Source organism: Bos mutus, chromosome 15 (genome assembly GCF_027580195.1).
Source record: "Bos mutus isolate GX-2022 chromosome 15, NWIPB_WYAK_1.1, whole genome shotgun sequence".
In the NCBI taxonomy this organism is placed as follows: Eukaryota; Metazoa; Chordata; class Mammalia; order Artiodactyla; family Bovidae; genus Bos; species Bos mutus.
This window is the reverse complement of record NC_091631.1, coordinates 26,728,208-26,742,939: the sequence shown is the minus strand read 5'-3', so window position 1 is coordinate 26,742,939 and position 14,732 is coordinate 26,728,208. Positions and strand designations below refer to the sequence as shown.

General features: G+C 39.5%; 1 protein-coding gene across 3 annotated transcripts in view; it reads left to right on the top strand.

The window, feature by feature from the left end:
- UVRAG (UV radiation resistance associated) overlaps positions 1 to 14,732 on the top strand; it is a 332,821-nt gene that overhangs the window by 297,462 nt on the left and 20,627 nt on the right. For all 3 annotated transcript variants that reach the window (XM_070383686.1, XM_005902497.2, XM_070383687.1), the window contains one exon: positions 6,577 to 6,668. In XM_070383686.1, coding sequence (XP_070239787.1) covers positions 6,577 to 6,668 — 92 coding nt within the window. The remainder of the gene's footprint in view (positions 1 to 6,576; positions 6,669 to 14,732) is intronic.

The window sequence follows — 14,732 nt, the reverse complement described above, 5'->3', positions numbered from 1 at the left end:
ACCAGACATTAAAGAAAGCCTGTAATTTTATTTTAAGGCTGAAACAAAAACAAAAAAGAAAAAAATCCAAAAGTAACAGAAAATGAAGATAGAGGAGACAGAAAATAAAAATAACAACAATAATAGAAAACAATCAAAATTAGAGGATAAGAGTTTTCATATTGAAAGGACTCACTAGCAAGGAAAACAAAAGCAAAGTAAACAAATGGGACTATATCAGACTGAAAATATTTTGCACAACAAAGGAAACCATGAACAAAATGAAAAGACTACCTACTGAATAGGAGAAGATATTTGTAAGTGATATATCTGAAAAGGAGTTAATATCCAAAATATAAAGAACTCAGGCAACTCAACATCAAAAAAACAGCCAACCCAATTAAAAAATGGACAGAGGACCTGAATAGACATTTTTCCAAAGAACACACAGAGATGACCAATGGACATATGAAAAGATGCTCAACATCATTAATCACCAGGGAAATGCAAAACAAAACTACAGCAACCTCACATCTGTCAGAATGACTGTTAGGAAAAAGACAAAAAATAACAAGTGTTGACAAGAATGTGGAAAAAAGGGAACACTTGTGCACTGTTGGTATTTTTCCAAAGAAACCAAAAACACTAATTTGAAAAGACAAATACACCCCTATTGCTGCATTATTCATGATACCCATAATATGGAAGCAACCTAAGTGCCCATCAGTAGATGAATGGATGAAGATGATGTGGTGCATACATGTGCGTGCACACACATACACTGGAACATTATTCAACCATAAAAGAGAACAAAATCCTGCCATTTGCAACAACATGGATAGACCTAGAGAATGTTATGCTATAAAGTGAAATAAATCAGAGAAAGACAGATGCTATATGATTTCACTTATACATGCAATCTAAAAAACAAAACAAATGAACAAGCATAACAAAACAGAAATAAGACTCATAGCTACAAACAGGAGGTTGCCAAAGGAAGGTCAGTAAGTGGGGGATGAGTGAAATAGGTGAGGGTAATTAAGAGATCAGATCAGATCAGATCAGATCAGTCGCTCAGTCGTGTCCGACTCTTTGCGACCCCATGAATCGCAGCACGCCAGGCCTCCCTGTCCATCACCAACTCCTGGAGTTCACTCAGACTCATGTCCATCGAGTCAGTGATGCCATCCAGCCATCTCATCCTCTGTCGTCCCCTTCTCCTCTTGCCCCCAATCCCTCCCAGCATCAGAGTCTTTTCCAATGAGTCAACTCTTCTCATGAGGCGGCCAAAGTACTGGAGTTTCAGCTTTAGCATCATTCCTTTCAAAGAAATCCCAGGGCTGATCTCCTTTAGAATGGACTGGTTGGATCTCCTTACAGTCCAAGGGACTCTCAAGAGTCTTCTCCAACACCACAGTTCAAAAGCATCAATTCTTCGGTGCTCAGCCTTCTTCACATACAAACTTTCAATTACCAAACAGATGAGCCACAGGGATGAAATGTACAGTGTGGGAAATATAGTCAATAATAATGTAATATCTCTGTATGGTGACAGATGGTAGCTATATTTATTGTGGTGATCATTTTGTAATGTATGGAAATAATCGAATCACTGTTTTGTACCAGGAACTAACATAGTGTTTTAGGTCAGTTTTACTTCAAAAATAAACTCATGGAAAGAGAGATCAGATTTCTGGTTAGTAGAGGTGGGAGGAATTGTGGTGGTGGGAGTGGATTGGATGAAAGTGGTCAAAAGATACAAACTTCCAGTTATAAGACAAATAACTACTAGGGATGTATTGTATACTACGATTAATATATTAACACTGCTGTATGTTATATATGAAAGTTAAGAGAGTAAATTTTAAGAGTTCCCATTACAAGGAAAAGATAATTTTTTTTCTTTAATTTTGTGTCTATATGAGATGATGGATGTTCTCTAAACTTACTGTGGTATTCATTTCATGATGTATATAAGTCAAATCACTATGCTGCACACCTTTAACTTATACAGAATTGTATGTCAATTATATCTCAATAAAGCTGGAAGGAAATAAAAACAAAGGACTCACTAAATCCAGACCAAAACAGTAAATGATAAAAGACCCAAACAAAAACTTATGATTGTAAAATTTCTGAATACTGGCATTAAAGAATAAAATCCTAAAGAGAGAAGAATCACTTCATACACATGGGTCAGGAATCAGAATGTTATCAGATTTCTCAATTGCTATATGCAAAATTAAATGACAGTGAAACAACATTCCAAAGGAAAAATCATTACAGCCTTGAATTTTATACCCAAGCAAACTATCATTCAAGTACGAGAATGGAATTAAAGATATTTTTAAATATTCAAAGTATTAAAAAAGATACCTCTCATGTGGCCCTTTTCCAGAAAGCCATTACAGAATTAGTTTAGTTCGGTAGCTCAGTCGTGCCCCACTGTTTGCAAGCCCATGGACTGCAGCACACCAGGCTTCCCTGTCCATCACTAACTCCTGGAGCTTGCTCAAACTCATGTCCATCGAGTTGGTGATGCCATCCAACTATCTCATCCTCTGTTGTCCCCTCCTCCTCCTGCCTTCAATCCTTCCCAGCATCAGGGTATTTTCCAATGAGTCAGTTCTTCACATCAGGTGGCCAAAGTGTTGGAGTTTCAGCTTCAGCATCAGTCCTTCCAATGAACATTCAGAACTGATTTCCTTTGGGATTGACTGGTTTCATCTCCTTGCAGTCCAGTTCAGTTCAGTCACTCAGTCGTGACCGACTCTTTGCGACCCCATGAACTGCAGCACGCCAGGCCTCCCAGTCCATCACCAACCCCCAGAGTCCACCCAAACCCATGTCCATTGAGTCAGTGATGTCATCCAACCATCTCGTCCTCTGTCATCCCCTTTTCCTCCTGCCCTCAATCTTTCCCAGCATCAGGGTCTTTTCACATGAGTCCAGGGGACTCCCAAGAGTCTTCTCCAACACCACAGTTCAAAAACATCAATTCTTCACACTTAGCTTTCTTTATAGTCCAACTCTTGCATCCATACATGACTACTGGAAAAACCATAGCTTTGACTAAACGGACCTTTGTCAGCAGATTTATGTCTCTGCTTTTTAATATGCTAACTAGGTTATTATATTCTAGAGAATATATATATTCTCTATTATAGAATATGCTCCACCAAAATGAGGCAGTAAATCAAAGAACAAGTGATGAGATCTTGGAAACAGCAGCCTCAACACAATTACAGTCAGCCCTCTGTATCCACTGACATAAAACCTGGGTATGGGTTATGGAGGGTTGAATGTTCACTATACATACAACACCATTTTAGATGAGGGACTTGAACATTTGCAGTGTTTGGTGTATCTTCAGGGTCTCCTGGAACCAGTCCCTTTGGGATATAGAGGGGTGACTGTAAACAGAATTTCTAGGATGATGGTGAAAGAAAGTTCTAAATAGGTAAAAAGAGAACCAGCCTAGAGAACAAACTGTTCAGATTGGAGCAGACAGAAGGTACTGCAGGAAATAATCTCCAAGGGATGGGGTATGGGCTTGATAGGTTGTTATATGATGTCTTTTTAACCAGATTGGAAGGATTTAAGGTTTTGTCCTAATTGGGGGAGAATCTAGTGATAGGTACATGGGTACTTAACAAGTAGGGTAAATGGCAATTATCATTTCAGGAAAAACAAACATAAGGCAAAAAAGGAATAGTATATTATATGGCTTAGCAGTGAACAGTATTTTTGTAGGTGTAAGGTAAACACTAAATATTGATTTAACAAAAAATGTTACATTCCAAAATAATTGAATATCTTGAGAGAATGAGGAAAAGTGTATTTGAGAGAGTGGACAGTTAAATCCTCATATTCTTTAATAAAAAGTAGGTAATTACCAGTAAGGAGATAAAATGTATTAAGAAAAGAGTAATAAAAGGGCTAAATTCTCATTTTGCATAATAGGAACATAGTAGATGATGTCTAAATGAGAGGGATGGAATAAGAAATATTAGTATAAGTGTATTTAGAAATATGAAGGTAAAGGAAAAAACAACCAAAAGTGGTCACTACTGAAGAGCAAAGAACTGTTGCTTTTTCATTATAAGCCTTTTAGTAGTTTAGACTTAAAACATTATATGTACTTTGTTTTAAATTTTTTACATACACACACACAGACTTTGGCCACCTGATGCAAAGAGCCAACTCACTGGAAGAGACCCTGATGCTGGGAAAGATTGAGGGCAAGAGGAGAAGGGAGCGACAGAGGATGAGATGGTTGGATGCCATCACTGACTCAATGAACATGAGTTTGAGCAAGCTCGGGGAGAAAGAGGACAGGGAAGCCTGGCATGCTACAGTTCATGGGGTTGCAAAGAGACAGACATGACTTGGCGACTGAACAACATATATGTACTATGTGGGAATTTCTATTTTAGTTCTATATGTTGAAGACTGAAAGGGTGACATGACAAAGGGTTCAGAGTTGTTACTGAGAGGTTCTAGCCTTGGCTTTGTCCCTTATCAGCTCTGAGACCTTGGGCAGGACACTTGTCCTATTACTGAGTCTTAGTTTCTTCACTTATGAAAAAATGGAGGATGGAAAAAGTCTCCATAATCTTTTTAAAGCTGTGATTGATATCCCAAGATTCTATGATAAAAATAATGCTAGGCAGCAAATGAGGAGTTAAGATTTGGGTGGAGGCTTGAAATTCCCACATTTTCCTTTTTTAGTCGAAATCAGACTTGGAGAGAAATTTTCATTGTGGTCTCTGAAAAGAATTCAACACCCACCTTCCACTGTTGAGCCCGGGGCAGGCAGTTGACTGCATACTGGCTCAGGGACACATAGCTTAGTGTTATTTTAGTGTGGGGTGGTTTTACTTTTTTGATACTTAATATTTTTCAGTATGAATCACAGGTGAAATTTCCATGCCATGTGTAAACAATTTCACTTTTTTATTGAAACAATGAATTCAGGAATGTCATATTGGGATGTCAGCCATTTTGCTTTTATCAGTGAATGGAAAAAATGCTTTTATATTAATATAAGAAATGATGTCATATAATATGGAGGAGATCTTATAATTCAAGGTCAGCAAATCTCAGGAGGTGATTTAGGTCACCAAGCTAGATTTGGAAAAGGAAAAGAATATTTTCCCTTTGTCTTCTCAAGGTTTGGGGTTTTGTTTTTTTCTAACCAATTTTCCTCTCAGACTTTGGGGTAGCTAGTCGAGTAGCATGATTGTGAAAAGGCGGCTCTGACTAATAATATCTTTGCCATTGAAACGTGTGGCTCTGGAGAAATTCCTTCCTCTTTCTGGGCATCAGTTTTCCCATCTGCACAAGAAAAGGGTTAACAAGATACCTTTTAGCTTTAACATTCTGTATTTCTTCCTCCTTATTTTATGCGTATGTTCCAACCATTAAAGAGACTAGGTTTCTTTAGGATTAGGTTTGGGGGTTTTCTTTGCAAGTTCAGTGTAGTGAGAGTGAACTCTTTGTTAAATGTCACTCACTCCCACTTAAGTGAAAAGTCAATTGAGTACTAGATACAAACAAAAGAAAAGTTACTTTGATTTTTTGTTGATAGTAGTTTTATTTTTTTTTAAGAGGAAAATATTTAAAGTTTAACTTAGCCACTTTTAAATTAGGTGCTGGAAAAGCAAAACTTTAAGGAAGATGACCCTTCATATATGTACATCAGTATGCAGTTTACAAAGTCCTTTCTTCATATATAGTATGTCATTTGAAAAATACATTTCTACAGGGCTGTACACGTACTGTGTATTTGACATCATGTGTGTGTGTGTGTGAATATGCACATTATACTTGACCTCGGATCTATATTATGCTTAGTGAGGAAGCAAATAGTCTTAGAGACAGAGGGAGAGGAGGCAGGAACAGACAGATGAAAACCATTTAGTAGGTTACCCAAGACACTTAGAAGGGCACTGAATTGTAGAAAATCAGCCTCTAGCAGAAATAAGTAAAACTAAGAGCAGATCTTAGCCACAGGCCATAGCAACTCTGTTCTCTGGTCCTAGAGAAAAAGGAAAGCTAAAAGCACAAGAGAAATAACATAAAGCACAGCCTCAGTCAAAAACGACTTGTTCTCTGTTTGTTTAATAAGCATGAAATGAGCACTAGCACTGTGTCAGATACTTGGGCATCAGAGACACATACAACATGAACCTTATTCTTGATTCTACAAAGGGAAGAGTCAGGGAAAGAAGGGCCGAACGTGCCCGGTGTGTGATCCCCGCCTTCAGTACCTAAAAAGAAACACTGGTTTTATGGTGTGCGTGCCTGAGGTTGATGTTAGCAAACTCTACAGGGGTCTTGGAAATAGTCCTGATTCCATATAGTTGGTCATTCTTAGTCTTCTCTCACTTTAGGAGACAAGGGAGCAGGAAGTGAGCAGACTACCTTTAAACACCATCCAGAAAGTGTGGTTGAGATGGTGTTGGGATCATACAGTCACATTTCCTCATTAGAGTTTAAAGCGGGGTGGAGGGGGACGACTTCTTTAGTGGGTCATGTTTGGGAAGCATTGCCTAGTATCTGGCAGAATTTAATTCTGTCTTTCCATCTTTGCAGCTAAGATATCAACATGGACTAGGGACTCCAGACTTGAGGCAAACTCTTCCTAACCTGAAAAACTTCATGGAGCACGGACTAATGGTCAGGTGGTAAGTACCTTTCTCTGCCATACCCAGAAACTGCAATGTGGATAGTGATCCGGAGGAACTTGCCTGACTTCTGCTCCACACCTGCCTTCTGGGTTTTCTTCTGTAATGAGATACCTGAAGAAAAAAAAAAAGGCAGCCATCATACTTGCATAAGTCTAAGCTCCAGTCTGGTTAAGAGGGTGAAGCACCCAGGGGAGGGGGGTGGGTTCACGGAGGTATTGTTTAGACATGGGAAGGTTGGCTGGGTGAGGAATTCTTGAATGCATGGTTGAGGCAGAACCTGGAGGACAGCCATGTGATTTGTAAATGGGGGACTTGGAACCCCCAGGACTTTCCGAAGAACAAGCAAAGGACAGTAAAAAAACATCAGGATCAGTGGTTGAGAATAAAGGGAAGAAAGCACACAAGGAATAGGTCAGGCTGTCAGGATGTAGTCTGAGAGCAGGAGAAACAGACGTCCTGGAACGCTTCTCACATGTGATGTCAGTGCTGTTGTAACCTAAGGGCAAGCTGCTGCCTAAAGTGCTTTGTCAGGATGGACATGACCCTCTTCAAAAGACAAGGGGAAAGGGACCATCTGATGCACAGAATACATTAGATAATTAACTTGACATGAATAAAAGGAAAGCTGTTGGCTCTAGTCATTTAGTAATTCGAACCCTTGGATGATAGGCAATAACTTACAAAATTATGTGCATTCAGATCAGGCCTTTAGAGTTAGACAGCTGAGAACAGCATGGTTTGTTCTAAGGAGCACTGGCTTCTGAGTCCCAGATCTTTTTCTCATTTGCTATGTGAATTTTGTTGTTGTTTTAAGTTTAGAGATTCCATCATTCATGGCAAATTGTTCAACATTTATCACAGTGTTCACTTCAGTCGCTCAGTCGTGTCCGACTCTTTGCAACCCCATGGACTGCAGCACACCAGGCCTCCCTGTCCATCGCCAATTCCCAGAGTTTATCCAAACTCATGTCCATTGAGTCAGTGATGCCATCCAACCATCTCATCCTGTGTTGTCCCCTTCTCCTCCTGCCTTCAATCTTTCCCAGCATCAGGGTCTTTTCAAATGAGTCAGTTTTTCACATCCGGTGGCCAAAGTGTTGGAGTTTCAGCTTCACCATCAGTCCTTCCAAAGAATTTTCAGGACTGATTTCCTTTAAAATGGACTGGTTGGATCTCCTTGCAATCCAAGGGACTCCCAAGAGTCTTCTCCAAGACCACAGTTCAAAAGCATCAATTCTTTGGCACTCAGCTTTCTTTATAGTCCAACTCTCACATCCATTCATTACTCCTGGAAAAACCATAGCTTTGACTAGACGGACCTTTGTCAGCAAAGTAATGTCTCTGCTTTTTAATATGCTGTCTAAGTTGGTCATAACTTTTCTTCCAAGGAGCAAGCATCTTTGAATTTCATGGCTGCAGTCACCATCTGCAGTCATTTTGAAGCCCCCAAAAATAAAAGTCTGTCACTGTTTCCACTATGTCCCCATCTATTTGCCATGAAGTGATGGGACCAGATGCCATGATCTTAGTTTTCTGAATGTTGAATTTTAAGCCAACTTTTTCACTTTCCTCTTTCACTTTCATCAAGAGGCTGTTTAGTTCTTCTTTGCTTTCTGCCATAGGGTGGTGTCATCTGCATATCTGAGGTTATTGATATTTCTCCTGGCAATCTTGATTCCAGCTTGTGCTTCCTCCAGCCCAGCGTTTCTCATGATGTACTCTGCATAGAAGTTAAATAAGAAGGGTGACAATATATAGCCTTAACATAGTCCTTTCCCAATTGGGAACCAGTCTGTTGTTTCGTGTCCAGTTGTAACTGTTGCTTCCTGACCTGCATACAGATTTCTCAAGAGGCGGGTCAGGTGGTCTGGTATTTCCATCTCTTTCAGAATTTTCCAGTTTATTGTGATCCACACAGTCAAAGGCTTTGGCGTAGTCAATAAAGCAGAAGTAGATTTATCTTTTTTGGAACTATCTTGCTTTTCTGATGATCCAGCAGAGGTTGGCAATTTGATCTCTGGTTTCTCTGCCTTTTCTAAATCCGGCTTGAACATCTGGAAGTTCACAGTTCACATACTGTTGAAGTCTGGCTTGGAGAATTTTGAGCGTTACTTTGCTAGCGTATGAGATGAGTGCAATTGTGTGGTAGTTTGAGCATTTTTTGACATTGCCTTTCTTTGGGATTGAAATGAAAACTGGCCTTTTCTAGTCCTATGGCCACTGCTGAGTTTTCCAAATTTGCTGGCATATTGAGTGCAGCACTTTCACAGCATCATCTTTTAGGATTTGAAATAGCTCAACTGGAATTCCATCACCTCCACTAGCTTTGTTCGTAGTCATGCTTCCTAAGGCCCTCTTGACTTCACATTCCAGGGTGTCTGGCTCTAGGTTGGTGATCACTCCACTGTGATTATCTGAGTCATGAAGATCTTTTTTGTATAGCTCTTCTGTGTATTCTTGCCACCTCTTCTTAGTATATTCTGCTTCTTTAGGTCCATACCATTTCTGTCCTTTATTGAGCCCATCTTTGCATGAAATGTTCCCTTGGTACCTCTAATTTTCTTGAAGAGATCTCTAGTCTTTCCCATTCTATTGTTTTCTTCTCTTTCTTTGCATTGATCACTTAGGAAGACTTTGTTATCTCTCCTTGCTATTCTTTGGAACTCTGCATTCAAATGGGTATATCTTTCCTTTTCTCCTTTGCCTTTCACTTCTCTTCTATTCACAGCTCTTTGTAAGGCCTCCTTTGCCTTTTTGCATTTCTTTTTCTTGGGGATGGTCTTGATCCCTGCCTCCTGTACAATGTCACAACCTGTTTTTAAAAACCTCAGGTAAATACATTATCCATGTAACCTTGTTACTTTAATTTTCTGATTTGCTATCTAAATTTAAACTCCTACCTCTCTAAAATGTAATTTTCTCATCTGTAATCCCTGCTCATCTCACTGGTTTGTGGTGAGGATGAAATGACATGGTAGGTGGAAAAATAATTTGTGAGGAGGAAAGTACAAGAATAGTCTCATTTTCTTCTGTGCCAGCAGGATAGGCCATGAGGATAATAAAGTGACATCTGTGATTTACTGTCACTTGGTTTTTTTATTTTTGTCTCATGATCTTCAAAAATATGGATGTCTGACTTTAGATAAGACTCCTGTTAAGCAAATACACAATTGTTTAAAGAACTCTACTCAGAATATCAAAATCATTGTAAAAAGTTAGTGTTGACACAGACCTGTATACCCTGAGGAATGAAGGCTAGGAACTAAGTTTTAATGTAAAATAATAATTATTTTATCACCATTATTATTATTGTAACTTTTTAATTTTTTCGCCACATCATGTGGCGTGTGGAAGCTCAGTTCCCCAACCAGGGATCAAAGCTGTACCCCCTGCGTTGGGAGCACAGAGTCTTAACCCCTGGGCCACTGGGAAATCCCCACTGTTACTTTAACAGTGAGCTAGCAAGCATGTATTTAACACTGTCAGTGCTCAGTCCGTGATGGGTACTCTGAGGTAACAGTAAGTATGAGGCTCAAGCCCTACCTTCAAGGGATTTGTGATCTAGTTGGAAACAAGGTACATAAATCACGAAAGGTTTTATAACACAAATGGTAAAATTAAAATAATCAAAAAGAGAGGCACCTCACTGCACCACCTGATCAACCAACTAAAATAAATCTTGCTCAGTACAGACGGCAGATTGTCTCAGTATCATTTATTGAAGAGTCTTTATCTTTTATCCACTGTTGATAATCAGTCTGTTTCATAAATCAAGTTAACTTACACATGGATCCGTTTCCAGGTTCCTTATTCTGTTTCATTGTTTTACAGTCTGTCTATAGGCTAGTACCATATTTTTTAATTAATATAAGGTATAATTTCTATAAGTCTTACTGAGGTTTGAGCATCTCTCTTCCTCCTAACATTTGGAACCACTTGAGAGAGGAGATACGAGGCAGACTAACAGAAATCAAAATGTCAGTTTTATTACTGATAAAGCCACTTGGAAAATGCAGCTTTAGATCTATTATAAAAGTGCTTGCAAAGACATCACTCAAAATTAAACCAACTCTTGCAATCAGGATGTGAACTGGAGAACCCCAGGCTTCTCCGCCAGCAACCAGCCCTTAACTATACTGTCCGGTGAGTCCTGCAGAAACCCAGATGGGGCTAAGCCAGGAATACCCAGGTTTTATCTTTCCCTGTAAAGTCACCAATCCAAAAAGGCCCTCTTCCCCTAAGAGCAAGTAAGTGGGAGGATGGAGAGAGGCCAAGAGTGTTACTCTTAAATCATATTCCTTCAAAGCAAGGGGAAAGGAAGATTTCCCCAACTTTCTTGATATCTGGTCTGGTGAGGCTCCTACTTGTGGTCCTTCTTCGAATCTCTTTCGGCTTTTCTTGATTTATGAATTGTATTTGAGTGATTTGACAGCTTTATGATATTGAGTCTTTCTGTGAACATGGTATCTCTTTATATGTTTTGTTTTTTTTTTTTAAACATACCCCGGCAAAGTGTTAAAGCTTTCTTCATAAAGGCCTTACACATCTTTTATTATATACTTAGTCCTTGGTAGCTTACCCTTTTGGTTGCTGTTATAAATTTTTTATTACAGCATCCAACTTCTTTGTGTCTAGTATAAAGGAACACCACTGATTTTGTATTTTGGAGAATGTATCCAGCAACCTTACTAAACATTAATTACAATAGTTTATCTTAGATTCTTTTGAGTTTTTCTGTGTATACAATCATTTTTTCGAATGATGGTGTTATTTCTTCCTCTTTTTACAATTTTTATTACTTTTTGTTCTCTTATGTTCTATGGCAGAGGAGCAACAATAGTGGATATTAATGATACAGTAATATAATAGCAGCAGTCTTATTCCTGACTTTAAAGAGGATGCTTCTTTTCACCATTAAGTATTCTATTACAGGTTTGGATAGATATTCTTTATTAGCAAAAGGAAGTTTCTTTCTATTCCCAGCTAAGAGTTGTTTTTCTTGAAATTATGAACGTGTGCATTTTGAATTTTATAAAATGCTTATTACGTTTATTGAGATAATACTATATTTATGCTTCTTTACTGTGTTAATAACTAAACATATTTTCTGTTGTTAAACCATCTTTGCCACCTGGGATATACTCTACTTGATTGTGATGTATTATTTTTTGTATAGTATTGGATTTCATTTGCTAATTTTTTTTAATTTACTTTATTGAAGTTTAGTTGATTTACCATGTATTAATTTCTGCTTTACAGGAAAGTGATTCAGTCATACATACATACATACATACATATATATATATATTCTTTTTCATGTAGTCCTTCTTTTTCACATTCTTTTCACATATAGATTATTACAGAATATTGAATAGAGTTCCTTGTGCAATGCAGTAGCTCCTTGTTGGCTATGTTTTATTTATAGTAGTGTGAATGTTAATCCCAAGCCCCTAATTTATCACTCTGTTCCACATTTCCCCTTTGATAACCATAAGTTTGTTTTTGAAATCTGTGAGTCTTTCTGTTTTGTAAATAAGTTCTTTTATATCATTTTGATTAGAGTCCATGATTTGCTAATATTTTTAGAATATCTACTTTTGTAAACTGAAATGAGGCTAGCCTATGTATACAATAATCTTTGTCTGATTTTGGTAACAGGATTATAACAGCCTCGTAAAATAAACTGAGGCTCTTTCTGCCTTCTTTTCTACTCTCCTTTTCCATTCTCTGGAAGAGTTCATGTACAGCAGGAATTCTCTATCATGAAGGTCTGAAAACCTAGTGGTTTTCATTTTTTGAGGGGGAAAGAAGAAGTTTTTAGCTATTAATTTAATTTTTATGATGATTATGGGTCTACTTATGTTCTGTTTTTTCCAGTTCCTCCTTAAATCACTCCAGTGTGATTTCCAGTTCTCTCAGGGTACTGGAATTCCTCTTATCTAGGTAGATGCCTAAAACTCAAATGTTGCCAAACCTGGCGGTCACTTTTTCATCCTTAGCCTCGTCTGTATTTAGTGACGTTTGGCCTTGCTGGCCGTTCCTGCCTTCTTGATGCGTCTTCCTTTCTTGGCTTCTAGCACTGTCGTCCCCTGGTTTTCCTCCTCTCAGCTGCTCTTTTCTGCCTGTTTTTCCTGTTCGCCTCCTTTTTTTGATCAGTAAGTATGGAGAACTGCACAGCTCTGCCCGAAGGGCTCCTCTCCTTTTCTCTCTGCTTTCCTCTCATGTGGCCTCATGCCCCGCTTGAAAGCCATCTGCCTGCTATGCCTCCTCGCGTTGTTCAGTGTCAGCCTCTCCTGTGAGCTCTGTAGTCAGAGAGCTGCTTGAAACCTCGCCTTGGAGTGTCACAGGCACCTCAGCCTCAGCATTTAAAACTGTCCTTCACTAGCCTTCCTCAGCCAACAGATGACACACTGTCTGCCCAGTCGCTCAAACCAGAGGAGCATTCTTCCTTCTTTTCTCACTCCTCCCTGATCCAGTCTAGTTCATCGGCAAAAATGCTGTGATCTCTGCCCACCAGCTGTTCTTTCCACCATCTCCGCTGCTACCACCCCAGCCCAAGCCACCGCCTGCTCTCACCCAGGCACTACAGTAGTCCAGTCTGTCTCGCTGGGTTCATTCATGTCCCATCTCTGTTCATTCTTCACAGTAGCCAGCATGATCTTTTTAAATTTTAGCTGTATCTTAATCACTCCCTAGCTCCAGCGGCTAGAGTAAAATCCAAGCTCTTTCCTACCCCCGCCTCTCCCCTTGCTCTCACATATGGTCCTTATACTGGCTCCTCGAGTCACACGCTGTCAAGTATGTGCTCCCCCTCTTCTGTCTCTCCTACCTCCATCCATACCCACACCCTCAAATAGCGGGAACAGCTTTAGAAAAGGCACAGCAGCTTTACTGGTGAAGAATAGACCACTTGGCTAGTGTGCAGATTCATTTCAGAAACACAGAGGATCTAGGTTTTGTGGCGCATTGAGCTTATATAATTAGGGAACCCTTTCAAGAAAACAATACAGAACAGAAAATACAAAATTAGGCGGAGGGAAGTAAATATTTTAAGTGAGAAACAAAACCATAACCAGTTACTGGAACTTTAGAAATTAGATCCCTTTCTTCTGCAATCTCTTTAGACAGTTTACCCAAAATGCTTACATAGAAGTGTTTCCTCACTGCACCCTGTCTGTCTTTTCCCTCCTAAAACATAACCATTTCCAGCAACTCTCCATTTCTGAGGTTCAGATAAATTCAATGACTTTCCAAGCACGGCTGCTCCACAAGCCTGTGGCAGTAAGATTGGAGTCCAGGTCTCCTGGCACTGACATGGTAAACCCATTAAGCCCCCAGTGCCCACATCTGTATAGTGCCCCTTTATGCCAGCTGTGCCAAGCACATTAACACTCAATGAATAGTAGACACCACTTCTTGGTGCCGTAATGAAAAACGGGCCGCTGAGACAGATGCAAAGTAGCGCAAAAGGTCTGCCACATACGAACTCAGGAAAGACTGCTGTGGAAAGGCAGCCCGGAGGTTCCAAACCTAAACAAAGCTGGAACAAACACTTCAGCCCCAGGGGAAACCTGAGAATTTCCGAGAGCAGCTGTGAACTGAGGAATTACCTCCCCAGCCTGTGCTCCTTAGGGCAAAGGGTAAAAAAACTCAACGCCCCTAAGGGAGCCTCTTACATCTTTTGAAAAAGAAAACACTTCCATCCTCTGTGCTGCGGTTACCATTCACAGACTGGTCCCGGTGGAAGTAGATTGCTGTGTGTTCTTTCAGTGTCCAGAATTTCAAACTGGCTGACGATCAGTGCAGTCACTGAATTCCTCCTTATGGTAAGCTTCAGAGTTGTGTGACAGTTTGTTTTGTTTCTTAAAGAAAAGACAGTGTGATTTTTCTTTTCTGTCACGTGACAGAACAGAATTCTTATCTAACATATTGATGTTACCTGACGAATCATAGAACTATCCCTTTTCTCAAGAACACAAGTTACCTGGGGCACAGTTCCCAGTACTTTATGCTGATCCTTTCCAAAAGAAGTCTCCATTTTCTCATCCTTGAATCACTAAC